The 19,603-nt window shown below is 37.5% G+C and overlaps 1 protein-coding gene across 1 annotated transcript in view; it reads left to right on the top strand.

The window, feature by feature from the left end:
- Window positions 1–9,218: 9,218 nt before the first annotated feature.
- Window positions 9,219–19,603, top strand: part of LOC114534347 (tyrosine-protein kinase receptor Tie-1-like) — a 106,956-nt gene continuing 96,571 nt past the window's right edge. Inside the window, exon 1 of the mRNA XM_028555783.1 lies at window positions 9,219–9,331. Coding sequence (XP_028411584.1) covers window positions 9,330–9,331 — 2 coding nt within the window. The 5' untranslated portion in view covers window positions 9,219–9,329. The remainder of the gene's footprint in view (window positions 9,332–19,603) is intronic.

Genomic DNA, 19,603 nt, shown 5'->3' with positions numbered 1-19,603 from the left:
TGCACTAGCTCTCAATCTTTAAACGTTGAATCTCCAATCCTATATAACAAATACTTCGTAATTTGCGTTTGACGATTAAATAAAGTCCACCAAGATGATAAAATCCATAGTTATGTGTTTTAACATGCATGTATTATGCAGCCTAGTATGATATATCATCCATATCGAGTGCGGGATTCGTTATTCTAGCGTGCTGCTTGCTTGGTATTAGAAAAATGTTTTATTAGAAAAACTCGTTGGGATTTTGAGAAAAATTTGGATTTTGCTCATCAACTCAACAGCCATGCAAAGATTACACCAGGGATCGAAGTTCGAAAGATAATTTGGGGCGAATTTCCTATTATCTAACCTCATTTCCAGGGCCAATTTCCGCGTGTTTGGGCCGGGTAGGGCTACTAATCGTACTCGCAGTTATACGTATAGGCTAATACCCTTTCATTGAACATTTACTGTTAAAATCCTTACTCAATTGCATTTAATTCCATGAGATTGGAAAGTTTTGCTTCTATATTGAATCGGTCGTGGTGAATGAATTGCAAACGTTCTTGCAATATTTTAGTTTGTCCATCGTGATTTGGCAGCCAGAAATATCCTTCTTGCCGGTGAATTCAATAACGTTGCAAAAATTTCTGATTTTGGTTTGGCGAGAGATATTGGAAGTGCTGAGGAATATATACGAAGCAATCAGGTATATGAACTATAAGTAAGGGCAATTTTACTGGAAAATAATGTTTTCATTTGCATGATTAATTTGCCAAAATGGTGAATCCGACTGTCTGCATGAGGATTTATTTATGATCTATGACTAGGAAATATTGATTTATTCTTAAATTATTTTTCAATATAACGTATATTTGATGAAACTCCTATTGAAAATATTAAAGTAACAGAAGAATCTGGACAAAAAAATGAAGAAAAAAAAATGGACAAAAGAGTATGAAATAGTGATTTCTTTTTAAATCATTTCCCAATATTTTTTTGATGACATTTCTATGGAAAATATTGAACACTTAGAAATTAGTCATAATTGCAAATGTTTAAATTTTATTCAAAACAGACGCCATATCAATTTTAAAAAAGGCTCACTCCATTTGTGAATGCAAGTTAAAGCGCCTCGCGAGTCTTTTTGCCGCCGATTTTATTGACATGCAATTACCCCAAAAAAGTTGACATCGAAAATACAACTTTGTTTTGCTTTGGAAACAGTGCAACTTTTTATGATTTAAAAGCACATAGTATTTATTTTATTAGAATCTTCTTCCTGTTAAATGGATGGCCTTGGAGAGCCTAATTCATGGTATATTTACCACAGCCAGCGATGTGTAAGTTTTTGCCTTTTTTAAAGAAACGTGTTGAGAGAATGAAATCATACACTCTGGCCTATTTGAGCCGTTAATTATCATAGTTCTCTTTTTAAAAGCAAGACTTTTTTACTAGATACTTCAAGCCGAAAAACAATTGACCTTTAATTATAACTCTGATAAGTCTCAGATTCCAATTTTGCGCCTCTTGCAGGTTTTGGACAGTCCACTGTATGTTTGTCCATTAAAAGGTTAAGGACTAGTCATTGTATAGTGATTGCACGTTTGTTCCTTGGACAGGTTTGAGGTTGGCCATTGTACGTTTGTTCCTTAACTGGGTAAGGACTAGTCCTTGTACGTTTGTTCATTGGGCAGGTTAGGCTTGGTTTAAGCACAAGTTTTTAGGTTTATTCCTTACACAGGTTGGAAACTGGATATTATGTTTGTTGGGACGCGGGACGGAGACTGCCCATACTACAATTGTTCCTTAGGCAGATTAGAGACTGAGCGTTATATACTGGGTTTAGAGATTGGCCATTGTGCGTTTGTCCCTTGGGCATGTTAGAGACTGGACATAGTAAGTTGTTTCTTGGGCAGATTAGAGACTGGACATAGTACGTTCTTTCCTTGGGCAGGTTAGAGACTGGACATAGTACGTTTGTTTCTTCAGTACGTTAGGGACTGGTGGTCGTATACTGAGTTTAGAGACTGGCCATTGTACGTCTGTTCCTTGGGCAGGTTAGAGACTAGCCATTGTACGTCTGTTCCTTGGGCAGGTTAGGGACTGGACATAACACGTTTGTTGCTTGGGCAGGTTAGAGACTGGACATAGCTCGTTTATTCCTTGGGCAGGTTAGAGACTGGACATAGCTCGTTTGTTCCTTGGGCAGGTTAGAGACTGGACATAGCTCGTTTGTTGCTTGGGCAGGTTAGAGACTGGACATAGTACGTTTGTTTCTTGGGCAGATTATAGACTGGACATAGCACGTTTATTCCTTGGGCAGGTTAGAGACTGGGCATAGTACGTTTGTTTCTCGTTCAAGTTGGAGACTGGCCGTGCACTTTTGCTCCAGCCTCCATGGGCAGGTTTGGTTGAGTTCCTTGAACATTACTTTTGTTCGTTGGGCGGGTTAGGGACTGCCCATTGTACTTTTGTTTCTTTTTGGAAGCTCAATTTCCTCCTTCCCCTTTTTTTCCAGGTAGACAGTATTGCACAGCATTTATGATGACTATTCAAATAATAAAAAAGGCAAAATCATATTCACAGACACGAATAATGTCATGCATCTGCCAAACATCAATTAATATGAGCGTTTCCGAATTTTTAGATGGAGTTTTGGCGTCCTTCTTTATGAAATCGTGACTTTGGGTACGTGTCATCGTATGGACGAAGTTAAATTGTTTTTGGTATCGTACCCTAAGTACGATGTATATTGAGAGGTGAACGAGATCTAGACTAACGCCCGTATTCTAAAAGCTCTCTCACACGGCTCATTTCCATAACAGTATTCCCACTCAAATAGGAACTTGATTTTCATGAAGTGTTTTACTTTGCATCCTTGCGCTGATTAATAAAGAACCGCTTTCTCATTCATCAGTAATGACTAAATTTCAATTTCACACTTAACGATTGTGAGTGAGCTTTTTGAATACAGGCGTTTATACTGGCTTTGAAGATTTCATTTCAATTTGAAATTTTATTATTTCTCTTTTTTTATCAGCCGTTTGTAAAGTCACCATGCAAGGATTAAAAGCCATAATTTTTATTGGCATAAAATAAGACCATGAAATCAATGACACAGAAAACTACTCTGTCTGCGAATTTTCTCAATTTGTCATAAACATTTTTCAGGTGAAGAGCCCTACAAGGGGATATCACCGTATAACATAATCAATCATGTCGGATCTGGATGCCGAATGCCGCAACCACCTCACTGCTCAAGTGAAATGTAAGTCGGATACTCTGCTAGCTTTTGTTTATGCCTTCCCAGGACCTAGCTGTTTTTTTAAGACGCGCAAATGGAGTTACTCCTGCATGCCTTAAAAACGTATATTGTGCATACATTCCTTCCTTCATTCACCTTAATAATATTGCAGGTGTGAATTTATGCGATGCACGGTTATTTATGTGATGAAAGTGAAAAAATCTGTCACTCACCTAATGATTGTTCGGCCATATATACGATAAATGCGAAATGATATTTTAATAAAGACTCCACAGAAGATTAAGAAGCGCATTGTCTCCTCGCTGAACCTGACGCAATCTAAAGCGTGTGCTTAACGACATTAAAAATTCCAGGAACTTTTTTTACGGATTTCAAAAAATTGTTAGTTAATGTAAATCAAACAGCTTTTTCATGAATTTTTTAAATGTTATATGTACTAAGTTTTTATTAACCGAGCGCGAGTTCTTTACTGAGAAATATCGGACCGAGGTCTTTTTGAACAGACGGTTACAGACCGAACTCGACAAGCGAGGTTTAGGCAAAAGGACCTCGGCCCGATATTTCTCAGTAAAGACCGAGCAAGCCAGGATAGTAAAAAGTTTATAATATTATATGCCATATTTAGCCATAAGTCATGTACTTGCACTTGAATTTGAACAAACAAGAAATGCACAAATTCGAACTAGTAGCTTGGTACGCTTTAATAATATCAAAAAAAAAATATTGCATTGTTGAGTATACCTAAAACCGTCTGGAGACATCTTATTAATTTCAAAAGCAATTAAAATTTTCTCTTAAGCATTTATTTGGGCCTCTTTTCCAGAATCTGGCAATGGCGCCGGTAAGGCCGGTCCACTACGCGAAAGTAATGGATCGTGGCTAGGAAAGTCATGGGCCGCGAAAGATTCTTCTCAGCCAATTACTTTCTTTCGGACGTGACACTTGCCATGCAATAAAAACTTTAATGAACCGCTTTCTTTACTCAGATACGAAATAATGTCAAACTGTTGGAAGGTTAATGTGAAGAATCGACCAACCTTCTCTGAAATCCACCAACGTCTTCATGATTTGATGAGTAATGATGAGGTAAATGATATCATATACCACTTTCATGCATGTGTGCGGGTTGGTTTTAAAACCGAAACCTCGACGATTCTGTCTTCTTATCCATGACGTCATCTTTAATTGCTTTTTGAAAACAAATATTACAGTTCAACCATAGGCAGCCCATATATATGCGTGATAATTCGAACGCGAGAAATGTTTGGGCAATTTGTCAACATGCATGGTGTAACTGAACAAATAGCTGAACTCTTAGACTTAGTCCAAAAATTTTGAGAAACATAAAATTTAAATCTGTCATTAATATGCGATTACATCCTTATAACACTAACAGGATTAAATGTAACATTTAGATGACTACCCTAACCGCGTAATAACTATGTTTTTCACTTTTTTATCTTTAGCCTTTAAAGTATTTTTTTTTCGTAGAAATCTTACATCAATGTAAAGCAACTAAAGGATGGAAAGCTTTGTTTAACGATCAACCCAGCTGAGGTTGAGCTCATGGATGAGAAAAATGATGATGTAACCGCTTGAAGAAACAGTTTCTATGAAATATGGCTAATAATTATGAGAATAATGTAGTTGATCTCACGGTTTTTCTATATTTCTTTTTTATATCTAACAGCGATCCCATAGGCTTAGCTTTTTGGTAATCATCCGAAATTGAGTGAGACCTCAAAATCGTAATCATGTTATGAATTGTTATTCTCTGACGATATTTTATCCCTGTTGTAATACTGGATCTTCCTTGTCTATGGCCCTATAGCAAAGTGTTTCAAAGAAAAATGAAAAAGAAGATCAACTGTCAACTAACAAACACAACTGCATGAACATGAGTTTGACAAACATGAAGTTGCAAAGGAAGAACAAGTGTGGACGTTTTACAACTCCAATGTGGACAGAAGTCATTTTGTAAGAATGCTTTGATATCGCTTTTTGCGGGAATCCTTTGTGTTACGCGCTGTTATCGCTGGTTTTATCACAATCGATTACGAATCAATAATCATGCATAAAACTATTCGTTGGCGCTTTAAAAATGTTGGTATACTCCAATTGTAAACTGCATATATAGCTGATAATTCATTATTAAGAGATATTGACATAATATACAAACTGCAAATAATCCCAAGCAGTTGTTTAGGCGTCATCTGCATGTTTAAAGTCATATTCAGTAAAGCTTCTATTTAGTCGTTAGTGCATGCATGTTATAGATTTGAATCAGTAATCTAAGTTTATCTTGTCTTTATGTGAGGCATGCGAATCAGTATATTCATTGCCAGAAATGCAGGTCCATAAGCGGTCAGATGTGGACTCGTGCGGTTCACTTTTCAGTTCATTATTTCTGGCTGATTCGAAACAGACAATTTGCATCTGGCATTAATGCAGGTAGTAATATAAAAAATGGCCCGCTTGAGATGCTAGCCACACCACTTAGTTCAATATAGTTGAATATTTAATATTTGTATAATTATCATAGCAACTGCAATGAATCATAGCAACAGCTAAAAGAGCTAATAAAGGCCATCAAAATGAACTTCGCCCGCTTAGCGGGACAGCCCGGCTTACAAGATCTCGACACTAATTGCTGCCGAGCCTCAGCGAGGCAGCACACTATTCTTGACGTTACATAACTTTCTTGCTTTCTCGTATCCAGTCCCCGGCCCAGTTATGTATTGTCGACATAAATCTCGATCTGCTTACTGCTTTGGGAGATGTCTGTGCATTTCCAGGGAGCTCATTACGAATTCAAGTTTGTTTGTAAAATGAGAGGGGCGTCAGAATTTCTATTATGTACGCAGCCTGGAAATCGAAACAGCCATATCGCTAAGTATTCAACATGCAGCCATACGAAGGCATATTCAACAGCCTTAATGCCAAATATTCAACAGCTGTGTAAAGGAATATAAATGCATTCGTTTGCGTTGTGATGTACTCAACAACAGCCACGCGAAGGCATATTCATGCAAAGCAGTTCAACTTAATACGAGATTAATAAAGATTCAACAGCCCGCGTATCGCCAAATATTCAACAACCATGCGAAGGCACATTCAACAGCCGTGAGGCCAATATTCAACAGGTTCAACAGCTGTGTGAAGGCATGTAAATATGTTCGTGTGGTGATGTTCTACAGTTCTAGGTATTCAACTGTTTCTGTTATCACAATAGGATATTTTACATGGATAAATATTACATTTTAGTGATAAATGTTTTAGGAAAGTCCTTCAACGTTATCCACAAAGTCAGTTTCATGCAACATTAATAGACCTTTTCAGTAATTATGTCACAATTACATTAAAGTGAGGTTGAGGGGCCAATATCATTGGGCAACTTAACCAAAGAAAATTTTGCCTCATCGACCTGGTAATTACAAATAACGTCCTTTAAAACAATTCCATGCATTACTGGTATACTGTTACCTGATGATTGTGTGGTATCAGTGGGAAACAGGTTAACGTCATGGACCTGATAGTTACAAATAATGGCCTTTAATTGGTTATTAAAACTGTTCTACTACAGAACACTAACACACAATTCATCAAGTAATCTAAATGAACGAATGGTATATAGCCATGTCATTATAACAGTGATAAACTTTAAGAGAACTGTGTTTCAAGAATTAGTATTTTAAACTTTGCACAATATACGTACATGCATTCAGTGTGAAAGATGTTATAAAGTCCGTTCTGCGCATATATACCGCGCATAACAATGTTTGTTTACGTTTGTTATACAACCTTTACTTGACGTATGTGTCGTTTTAATTTTCTTATTTTCTTCTCGTTCTCATAAATAAACCGTTACTTAAAAGTTTATATATTTGTAATTGTAGGACAAGCGAGAAAGTAGCGTCTGTAGCGACGACAAATAGCCTCGCCATTTGGTGTCCTCATTCATCAAATAAATTCTTGAAGCATTCCTTTCAAAATAATATTGCTTTTTTCTAGCAGCCCTATCTTCATCACTCGCAATTCGAGCCTCTTCGCCTTGCGACATAAAATAAAATAATTGTGCTTCCGAACTGTCGTTTGTAATACAACGCATTAATATCTAATACATTAACATTCCGAAAGTTGCTCCCCCACTGAAGGAATGTGTTGCTGCGCGGAAAATATGCGCAGAACGGACTTTACCTTATCTTTAATTGTTGAAAATTTTGATGTACGTAGTAAGTAGGATTCTCTATTGTATTGTGATGTTTTGTGATGTCTATGATGCGCAATCTTAGGTAAATAATGCCATGTGTGATGTGTCATGTTAACTAATTTAATTAATGTAATGAAATGTCTGTGTAACTTTTACTTTCTCCGTCAATTAATGTAAAATTATATTTGACACAAGAGGCGGACTTCTTATAGAAAAAAATACTTTGTGAATTTATGTTAATGTATTGTTAAAAGAATTTTTCTTGAATATTAAAAAAAAAGTGTATTGTGTTATATAGATCACACAGCTAAATAGACATACGCTGATGTCATGATGTTACTCATAAAAAATTTATATAGCTAACTAATCTCTCAAATATCTAATATTCTTTGATGTGGCTGTACGTCACTAATTCTACCAATGACAACACCATACAATGATAGTCATGTTCCCCAACGTACGAACCAAATTAGCTTCCAGATTTCCGGCACGGCAGCATTTTTCTTGCGATGGTAACTTCCCTAATAAAAACTAACGAGATCCCGCTCGAAACTGAGGCGAGAGCTCGCTTAGGGGGATGAAAATATTTTCATATGAACTCTCCAAGCGGGCTGTCAGCCTAGCCCGTTTGCCGAGGTAGAACCAATTTTTTTAATTTCTTATGTTTCTCGGCGTTTCTTTTTATAGTTTTGAACACTACATGATTAAAAACGAACAAACAGTGGCAACGTACTTTAATAGATGCTGATATATATACTATTATAATATAACATTTATAGTACGCGCGTGCTGATTGGTCGAGAAGCGTGTTTCTATAACTGTATAGAAACACGGGAATTTTCCCGCCGAACTTGACAAGCGAAGCGATGTAATGAGAATTTGTAATTGAATCGAATCATAATATTTGTACAAAATCTTTTTATTGAGTTATATTATAAAAGAAATAGAAAACATTTTTTCCTGTGTTTCTATACAGTTATAGAAACACTTGTGGGAGTTTGGGAGAACTCGAAATAACGTGGAAAAACTCGCCCTACGGGCTCGTTTTCCCACTGATTATTTCTCGTTCTCCCAAACTCCCACGCGTGTTTCTATAACTGTATAGAAACACGGAAAATGTTTTCTATTTCTTAAATGTGATATAAACTTTAAACGCAAAGCCAATAAAGGCGATGTAAATAACTTTATCCCGGCAAGCGGGATGAACAGCCCGTATAAACTGCCCCTAAGAATTCAGCCATTTCGCCTTTGACTTCGGCTGGCATGGCAAAACTGCTCTCCGTGCACGTATTTGTCTATCAATGCTAAAACACCTGCTGAAAGTTTTATCACCTTTTTGTATATTGCATGCAGAAAAGATCGCAGAGATCTGACGACATTGTTCACAACAACCACTTGTTTTGTTCGCTGTGGTACTTTTGAAGCTATCAAATTCATTCTTCCGGAACAAATTGCCTGCAGGCAAAATCATTAGCTTAATTCGCTATCTGCGGAAAACTGCGAGTAAATAGCAGACAAAAGTCGTAATTCGCGCGTGAATTAATTCGTCCGAAATACATTAACCATTTGCGACAAGCATTATGATATATACATTAACCATAATTATGACAAATTAGGATAGATGAAAATCCGGTTGTAGATCAACTGCCTCCTTATTAACTGTCCTCTTGATTATGTCAATCATGCCACTAAATTGCGTAAATGTGTTATGTAAATTATAGCAGTATATAGCAGCATGTCGAAACAACCAGCGTGTGAAATGATGATAGCAAAATACATTTAATAATATTACACTGGAGACAGCATTTGACACCACCGAACTATTTTAGCTCGGATTGCTCTACAAGGATCAAGCCCTGGACATCGACCAAAATGTAGGTATAACTGAAACCAGATGTAGGTATAAATGAAATGTTTATTTTGGTCAGTTAGCACTCGTCCGGTTTTCACAACACGTTGTTTATGAATTATCATGAATGATTATATTATCTGATATATCTACTCTTAATATGAAAATTAAAGTATATGTGTTTCTTATATAGCCTTTTCCATTAAAGGCGTACGTCTCTGAGATTGGGACTCTTTTTTAAACATAACTGCAGCAAATATTAAGCTCAGCTTATGTGTGTTTAACCGACTTTAACAAAGAGCTAATACACAAGCATTATTCATGTTATTAATTTTAACATTCATTTTTGTGTAATAACTTTTTGCCTCATATAACGACCTTTATGAGCAGGCATTGATTTTTCTGAATATACTTTAGTTCATCAGTAAAACTGTAATAGTAATTATACTGTGAGTGTACAAAAAAATACAGCTATAACAACTGTTTGCCGGACCCTCTTTAGCACTTGAAGAGCATTAGGGGACCTCTGGTTCGAAATCAACGAGCTCTTAACGCTTCGTAAAACGCACATGCACGAAGCTGGCGGTCATGCGTTCATTGCGTTGTTGTTGATATATCTTTGTTGAGGATGAGTCTTTAATATAAAGACATAGCAAAGGCATTTTATACGACATTCACAATAGACTATCAACGTCAACAAGCGTGTTTACATGCCGCCTGAAGTTCTTCGGAAAAGGTCAAATTTTAAAAGCAATAGTGTGTGCCGAATAGATTTCATGTAATGAACTCTAACAAAGATTTTAGCTATTAGCATGCAATAGATTCGGCAATTGAAAAGTTCGATATCTGAGGCGGACCTAAATCAACAAGGGGAAATTTCTTTTTAGACCAACTAGCAAGCTTGTTTACATAACAATATATGTGACCTTCCACAGGAAAACATACGTTAACGCTATTTCGTTCGTTGAAAAATATCGTTCGTTATCCGTTCGTTTACCGTTCAAACGCTTCAAGCGTTCATTGAAACGATTCAAAATTGTTCCAAAAGCGTTCACCCGTTTGATTTACCGTTCGTTGAAACGTTTGCCGGAATTTCGTTCAATCGCTATGGATTTGGTTCAACATTAGATTAAACATTTGCAATGTTAAACTTTTTAGGGGGTGATTACATGAGCCCCTTTACCCGAGATTCAACGAAGCGTGGGAGGACTTTGAGGTATTGAAATAAGTCTTTATGACTCCAAACAAGCACATGCTATTGTTGTGCAGATTATGCGAATGCAAGGATCATGTTATCTGCTCATTTCAATACCCTGAAATCATCTTACGCTTCGTTGAATCTCGGGTAACCGGGCTCATGTAAACAGCCCCTTAGAGGTAGCGCAGAATGTGTTACACAGAAATAATCCTAGAATAGTAGGCTTGTAATGGGGTTATATAATTTTAGCCGAATTGAATGCTATTACGTACGCTTCATGATTTCATCTTAGCGTTATGCAGACATTAAAGGCAATATGGCTATTCAGTGCATGCAATTATTTCATTAACGTTCATAATAATATTCATTAATTTCACGTCATAAACGCTTCATCATCAAAAAGCTTTCTTTCAAAAATTTATCGTATTTTGAATGCCGGTAATGCAATGATTATAATCTGTACTTTAATACTTTTGTAGCTTCCATAAAGCCAAAGTTCACCACGCGCACAAACAACGTCGCAAGCTATATAATTGTTTAGAGCGTTATGAACCATATGCCTTTGGAAGGTGCTGTCGGAAGTCCTTAATTAAATGTATGCAAACGGAAAAAACCCGATATCAAAATGAATTGCGGAACTTGTCAGGCCTGATATTAAAACTCGTGCATTTTTCAAATTTATTTAGACTTTCAATTCACAAAATTTACTTCATGTATATTGATGTATGTACATTTTAGCACAATTCACCCTCCATGTATTTTTACGTCTGCGTAGCAGCGGAGTCTTAAAATGCCTGTCTTCGATGTAACAAACGCGCTCCTTGATAAATAACTTAGTGTCAAATGTGGTATAACAACTGCCTAAATAGTCAAAACACTTCTCGACGTTTCGACCTGAGGGCCTTCGTCAGGAGAGTGGACTTTAGAACGAAGATAACGATTAAGAAAAGATAAGTGACTCGCAAAACGAGTTTTAGACAAAATGAGGTCAAAATATTCTAGGGAAAGCTTGTGAATGAACGGAGAATAGAAAGTAATATGACTAAACATTTCTTTACGAATATTACTTATGAATACCTTAAGAGAAACCATGGTCGCTGCGATGAGATGTAGATAAGTTCCAATATAACTGAGGAGCAGCGTGGCAGCGTCTTCAAACAACTTAGCATCAAATGTGGTATAACTACTGCCTAAATAGACGAAACACTTCTCGACGTTTTGACCTGAGGGCCTTCGTCAGGAGAATTAGCTCCACTCTCCTGACGAAGGTCCTCAGGTCAAAACGTCGAGAAGTGTTTTGTCTATTCAAGCAGTTGTTATACCACATTTAATTGATGCTAACTGAGTTGTTTGAAGACGCTGCCACGCTGCTCCTTGATAAATAGATGCATGTAGGTGCATTTGTGGATAATCTGACGTCGGAACCTTTGAAGTTTGAAGTTTCACACAACAAATACGGCGGAACTGTATCTCCTCGTATGCTATGTTTTTTTATGCTTGTATCCAACAATTTAAAACAGTAATTATTGCTATTCTGTGGTAGATGTGATTGAAACATTCAGAGCGATCTTAGGAAATATAGATTATGCATTTTAGTAGTAGAGCGTAAATATCTTGATTTGTTTTTTCTTTATTCAATGGCCAACGCAGATGATTTCCTTTCTTAAACTAAGAACTATGCTTATGAGAGCTTTGCTTTAGAGGCAACATTCTTCCCAACTGCATTATAAACGCCTGAGTAGGCGTCTTGTTTGGCTAAAATTTGATTTCGACCCCTCGACAAGCTCCTCGAATCGGAAACGCGGAAAACGGGTTCAAATTGTAGAAAGGATAGAGATTCAATGAGAGTAATGAATAATAATAGAACCACAAAGTGGTCGCACAATGAACATCATATTATATTTTGCTGTGTAAATGAAGCAATCTGATTGGCTGAGAAGCGTTTCACAGCCGGCCGGAAATTTGCATCCGGCCCGGTTTAAACACGAAACGACAAACCAAAGCCACATACGGCTAGAATGTGTGAAACCTGATTCAAAAAGGCTAAAAGACTATTAAGAATAAAAAACATACCCGAAAAACTTGTTAGTTCTGACTTTTTACGCCTTTTTTTGCCTGTCAATACGTTGTTTTTTAAATCGATTTGGCGTTAGCTATATCTATTGCTATGGTAACAATATTTGCCATTCATTGGCTGTTTTCCGAGTAGGATATCCTTATAAGGAGTTGTTGATGTATTAAAATTCTAAAGTAGCTTGCAGAATTTATAGTTTTTATGTGCATTCATTAAATTTGTGGTATTTTTTTGTGTTTTATGAAGTCAACCTAACCTAAAAAATAATTTTAACCTTTAACTGAATATTGAAAATATTCATTAATTTTGATTAGGGCTCCCTTTATTAGGAAATTACGTTCCGGATATTAAATTGTATAATCATGCTTGAACATTGCACTTTAAAAGCTGCCAGCTAGCGCGACGAAATGAACAAATATAAAAATGCTGTTTTTTGCACTGTCGCGTTTTTTGTACGTACGTGCACGGACGTACAAGGTATAAAGTTTAAGACCTAATTTCTTGTAGCTATAATTAATTTTATGCCAGAAAACATCATGATCAAGAGAAGCAAATCATCCACAGAAACCTACCCTATGAATTTATTCAATCGTTGATTTCATAAGAGCCTCCTAAGTGATTTTCAATTTTACCGGCTTGTACGTACGTACAAAAAACGCTTCAGTTGCAGCCCTTTGATGTCGATTATCCATTATGTTCACTTCGCGATACCGCGCTTTCTTTTTCAGGCCCGTCACGGTCGCATGGGCAGATTTTCAATGAGCAGAATCGCTTTAAGGCTTCCACTTACACGTGTTCGTGCGCGAAATCGCACGTACAGCTTGCGCGTTGACGGCCGCCTTGAAGGCAGACAACAGTTCCAACGTCATACGAACCGGTACAAAAAATGAGATCGGCCGCACTGAGTATATGCGAGTAGAGGCTGGGCTTTATCAGTGTCCTAAAAATTCGCAAAACTTTTAATATCATGAACATGCATATTAACGTGGTTAATGCATGTAAAGAATATTAATTTGAGAATGGTTCCATGAATGATGAAAACCGACTGAAGAATGGCGGCAACGTCTTACGTGCATGGAAATAGTTTTTTATACCCTTTGTATAACTTGGTGTAGTTTTATGGTTGACCAAGCTGAGCGCGTTGTCGGGCTGACCGCAAAGTAAATCCCACTCTCTTTCGTCTCTTTATAATTTAGACAGTTGTCTGTTCAACCTCGTACCCAGGGTCTTTTCACCCAGAGTCTTGTTGTCAGTTAACACATTTGCTGCAAAGCTGTTTTTTCTTCTCTCATTTGATTGACACTTTTTCATATTTTTGCTATTTTCTTAGGAACCATATGCAGTATTCTAATATTTGGTTTCTGTTTCTCGTTGTCACTTTGATCTTGAGGACTGTTAATGGAGTCTGTGAGACACGACCAGGTATGTTTAATGATATAACATTTTTTTTTCAAAATCAAGTAATGAGCGGTTGGTGTCATTGTATTGTTACATGCATTATACACAGCACGGTTGTCTACCGCCGATGTGTTGAATGTGAAAGAGCTCAACCACTTTGGTCATATTAAGCAATTTTTTTCCCAGTACAGTGGGCTCACTATTTTAGGTCTTCGCATCAAAAATTAAAAGCTTTTCGTTTACCCACTTTCGTTTACCAGCTTTTCGTTTCATGTAAGTTTTCCGTTGACAATATGAGCTTGCAAAAGTTGGAGAAACTTATTTTATTTGGATCAGCATGCAACACTTTCTCTCTTTACGTGGCGGGGAACCATTTTCTGTGACGAAGGATTTCAGCCTTTCCATCCAAGTTAATTGGCTGCGAAAACTTTCCCTAGCTATAGTCGTGCATGTCTTGTGTGTCCCTGCATGTGCTTATTGATCTTAGGGGATCGAGTCCATGGAATCTCGAACTACAGGGTACGTGTATCAGAAAAAACTAGAAGATTTTAAAATGTTCAGAAAACTATCACTTTATCAAGATATCTCAAAAATATATTTACGTCTAAGTATTTTAGCATCTTCTGGCTTATCTAAAAGTAAAAACTAGCAAAAAAATTAACCTCGAAAAGCGAGAGAACGGTTTGTAAAAGCCTCATTTTTAACCGCTTGTGCAAAGAAAATGAGACGTTGAAAATCCAAGTTCAGTTAAAGAGGTGAAAGTTTTGAATCTTTTGTGCGGCAATGTATCGCAATTTCAAAAAATTTGATAAACATTAGGTCCGCCGCGAAACGTTTAAAAATTGGATTTTTTCCCCCCGGTTACTCCGCTCTCTCGTAACTTTTTACACGCAAGAATGATTACATGCATGAGTGATAGTTGGAATGACGTAATTACCAGCACTCTTTGTTAAATGAAAACAATAAAACAAGAGTATTCATTGTTAGTTATGTTTAAGTACGTCATTCCAACTATCACTCATGCATGTAATCATTCTTGCGTGTAAAAAGTTACGAGAGAGCGGAGTAAACGGGGGGAAAAAATCCAATTTTGAAACGTTTCGCGGCGGACCTAATGTTTATCAAATTTTTTGAAATTGCGATACATTGCACAAAAGATTCCAAACTTTCACCTCTTTAACTGAACTTGGATTTTCAACGTCTCATTTTCTTTGCACAAGCGGTTAAAAATGAGGCTTTTACAAACCGTTCTCCCGCTTTTCGAAGTTAATTTTTCTGCTAGTTTTTACTGTTAGAAGTAGATAACCCCCCCCATATAGCTAGCAAAGGGTGCCGACACAATAGGTTCACGTGAACAAAAATCACGATTCACGTGGACAAAGACCATGCGTTTGCACGTGGGCATGGGTCTTGGATCATGTGAACAAAGAAGTCATGATTCATGTGGACAATGACCATGAGGTACATGTGAACAGGGATCATAGATCATGTGGGATGGAGATTTTCCATCACGTGAATAGGAATCAATCATTGAACATGTGTACAGTAGGATGCATTTAGAGTGTAAATGAGATCATTTACAATTAATTTAATATGTTATAAAATTTATAAGATAATTCACAAATTTCTTCTGCTTTTGCCTCGTTCACGGAGATCTACCCCAGCCAAGAAGCATTTAATAATCTTAATATAGTAGCTATAAACTTTTTTTTTTAAAAAACCCCGACTATTCTTACATGGAATATTTCGGTTTACAAACACAAAAAATATAGTCCAAGAAATACTCCAAACATTTTGCTAAATTACTTCCTTTCTGCCGAGTATACGTCCATCAATTGCAAGTATGGCAGCGCGAATATTAGTTCAAATTCTGTTTTGTGGATTTGCGGTTCCTTAGCACATCATATGCTTCGCCAACTGCTTGCCAAAGCTTAGTTTTTTTCTTCTCTGCTTTTGCCTCATTTACGCAGATCCATCAACCAACCGATCTGGGCTCCTTTTGCTGATTTTTTCAATTTTAACTTCCTCTGTATGAACTTTATTATAATGTTAGCCATAATCTCATCTCTGGCTAAAGTTTTCACTATTGTTAAATCAGCACCGTACATTTGTTTAAATGAATGAGTCATTTTAGAATGAGTACATTGGTGCTTAAGAAATGTAAATGAAGAGATTTCGCTCGGTTGCACACATCAAGTCAGATCCTGTTTACACTGTACCCGATTCGCATGGTCACGACATCAGTTTAAGTTGTTTTACCGTATATTTGTCTCCCAGAATTTTTGTCAGATCATGCTAAAGTAACCATACTACTAAACGTTTGGAGGTGAAACTCCCGTTGACATGATTAATTTTGATGTCGTGACCATGCGAATCGGGACTAAGAGGCTACTTTTGGGATGTAAATTAGGCGCTTGAAAAATTAAATGCGTGGGAAGAGCACGTTGTGGATGTAAATGAGGCCGGCTAGCAAATGATATGCATGGAGAAAGCACGTTGTGGATGTAAATGAGGGGCGTGCGAAATTAGACAAACGTGGGTATGCTAAAGAGGAATGTGAGACCACATGAACAGAGTGTGCAAGTGGTGTGATTAACACGTCGTCTACGCAAATGAATAATCCTTGAAAGTAATATGGGTTACAATTTTGTGGAATGAGCCGATGAGCACATGCGTATAACTGCTCATAATTGCTCGTAACTGCTCATGAGAACATGCTCAACCGCTCGTAGACATTTTTAATACCAAACTATTAAGTAGTATTAATATCAGATTTGGGTAGATTTTGAAGGCAAAATGGGTTGCAATTTGGTGCAATGAGCGTATGAGCATGTGCTCATAACTGCTCATAACTGCTCATAACTGCTCGTGGACACATCCTCATAGCTGCTCATAGCCGCTCATAGCTGCTCATAGCTGCTCATAGCTGCTCATAGCCGCTCATAGCTGCTCATAGCTGCTCATAGCTGCTCATAGCTGCTCATAGCTGCTCATAGCTGCTCATAATTTATTAGTTGCTCATAGCTGCTCATAGCCGCTCATAGCTGCTCATAGCTGCTCATAGCTGCTCATAATTTATTAGTTGCTCATAGCTGCTCATAGCTGCTCATAGCTGCTCATAATTTATTAGTTGCTCATAGCTGCTCATAGCCGCTCATAGCTGCTCATAGCTGCTCATAGCTGCTCATAGCTGCTCATAATTTATTAGTTGCTCATAGCTGCTCATAGCTGCTCATAGCTGCTCATAGCTGCTCATAAATTATTAGTTGCTCATAGCTGCTCATAGCCGCTCATAGCTGCTCATAGCTGCTCATAGCTGCTCATAATTTATTAGTTGCTCATAGCTGCTCATAGCTGCTCATAGCTGCTCATAATTTATTAGTTGCTCATAGCTGCTCATAGCCGCTCATAGCTGCTCATAGCTGCTCATAGCTGCTCATAGCTGCTCATAATTTATTAGTTGCTCATAGCTGCTCATAGCTGCTCATAGCTGCTCATAATTTATTAGTTGCTCATAGCTGCTCATACTGGTTGAACGAAATAACAAAGACAATCATTGGAATAACGATTTTAACATTTATTTTTCTGGTATAATAATTTCTTCTAAATCGTTTTTTATCTCTTTTTGTTCGTTTTTCATGGTTTCTTAATAAGAATGGTTTAGAAAATCATTATTTCTAATTATCATCATCGCTATCTGTATTTTCTTCTTCATCCTGAACCTGGTGATTGTTTAAAAGCCTTTTAATAAGAAACTTTCTCTTATCAACAGCAGCTTCTATTGCCTCTTCTGGATCAAAATCGTCATTTTCAACAAACGCATCTTTTGTGTGCATTATTTTCTTATGTACTGGATCTTTCTTTAGTTGTCTCATCCACAGAAGGCGTTCCAAATAAATATTTTCCAATTCTTTCTGGAGTATAGGCATAATATTCGAGTAAGCTTTCTCCTTAGCAGATTGCTCATCCAGGCCAGTGTTTATTAAGGCTTTCTTTCATTTCTTCAAAATCTGTATTACTTTTTTGCTTTGCTTCTTCTATTAGAGGTATCCATGGATCCATTTTTTCTTCAGTTTCTGAGTCAGTCGTCATCGAACTTTCAGACTTTACAGATGAAGTGGTCGAGACATCGTCCTGCAAATCCCTTTCTTGACTGTCCGAGTCTCTTCGAGACATGCCTCTTTCTTGCTGTTTTAGTGGACAATATTCCCGTTCGTGTCTGCGCAGATTGTAACCGCGTCTAAAGTGCTTCCCGCAAAACTGGCAGCTCATTCCCTTAGGACTGATTGTGTAAAAATGGTTTGTTATTGAGCAGTAACTGGATTTTATGAGCACAGAAGCCGATTAACTCATGAGCAGCTATGAGCAGCTATGAGCAGCTATGAGCAACTAATAAATTATGAGCAGCTATGAGCAGCTATGAGCAACTAATATGAGCAGCTATGAGCAACTAATAAATTATGAGCAGCTATGAGCAGCTATGAGCAGCTATGAGCAACTAATAAATTATGAGCAGCTATGAGCAGCTATGAGCAGCTATGAGCAGCTATGAGCGGCTATGAGCAGCTATGAGCAACTAATAAATTATGAGCAGCTATGAGCAGCTATGAGCAGCTATGAGCAACTAATAAATTATGAGCAGCTATGAGCAGCTATGAGCAGCTATGAGCGGCTATGAGCAGCTATGAGCAACTAATAAATTATGAGCAGCTATGAGCAGCTATGAGCAGCTATGAGCAGCTATGAGCAGCTATGAGCAGCTATGAGCGGCTATGAGCAGCTATGAGCAGCTATGAGCAGCTATGAGCGGCTATGAGCAGCTATGAGGATGTGTCCACGAGCAGTTATGAGCAGTTATGAGCAGTTATGAGCACATGCTCATACGCTCATTGCACCAAATTGCAACCCATTTTGCCTTCAAAATCTACCCAAATCTGATATTAATACTACTTAATAGTTTGGTATTAAAAATGTCTACGAGCGGTTGAGCATGTTCTCATGAGCAGTTACGAGCAATTATGAGCAGTTATACGCATGTGCTCATCGGCTCATTCCACAAAATTGTAACCCATATTACTTTCAAGGATTATTCATTTGCGTAGACGACGTGTTAATCACACCACTTGCACACTCTGTTCATGTGGTCTCACATTCCTCTTTAGCATACCCACGTTTGTCTAATTTCGCACGCCCCTCATTTACATCCACAACGTGCTTTCTCCATGCATATCATTTGCTAGCCGGCCTCATTTACATCCACAACGTGCTCTTCCCACGCATTTAATTTTTCAAGCGCCTAATTTACATCCCAAAAGTAGCCTCTTAGTCCCGATTCGCATGGTCACGACATCAAAATTAATCATGTCAACGGGAGTTTCACCTCCAAACGTTTGGTAGTATGGTTACTTTAGCATGATCTGACAAAAATTCTGGGAGACAAATATACGGTAAAACAACTTAAACTGATGTCGTGACCATGCGAATCGGGTACAGTGTAAACAGGATCTGACTTGATGTGTGCAACCGAGCGAAATCTCTTCATTTACATTTCTTAAGCACCAATGTACTCATTCTAAAATGACTCATTCATTTAAACAAATGTACGGTGCTGATTTAACAATAGTGAA

Source organism: Dendronephthya gigantea, unplaced genomic scaffold, assembly GCF_004324835.1.
Source record: "Dendronephthya gigantea isolate DGI-Jeju-01 unplaced genomic scaffold, DenGig_1.0 000099F, whole genome shotgun sequence".
In the NCBI taxonomy this organism is placed as follows: Eukaryota; Metazoa; Cnidaria; class Anthozoa; order Malacalcyonacea; family Nephtheidae; genus Dendronephthya; species Dendronephthya gigantea.
The sequence above is the reverse complement of the archived record's forward strand: the minus strand, read 5'-3'. Positions and strand labels throughout refer to the sequence as shown.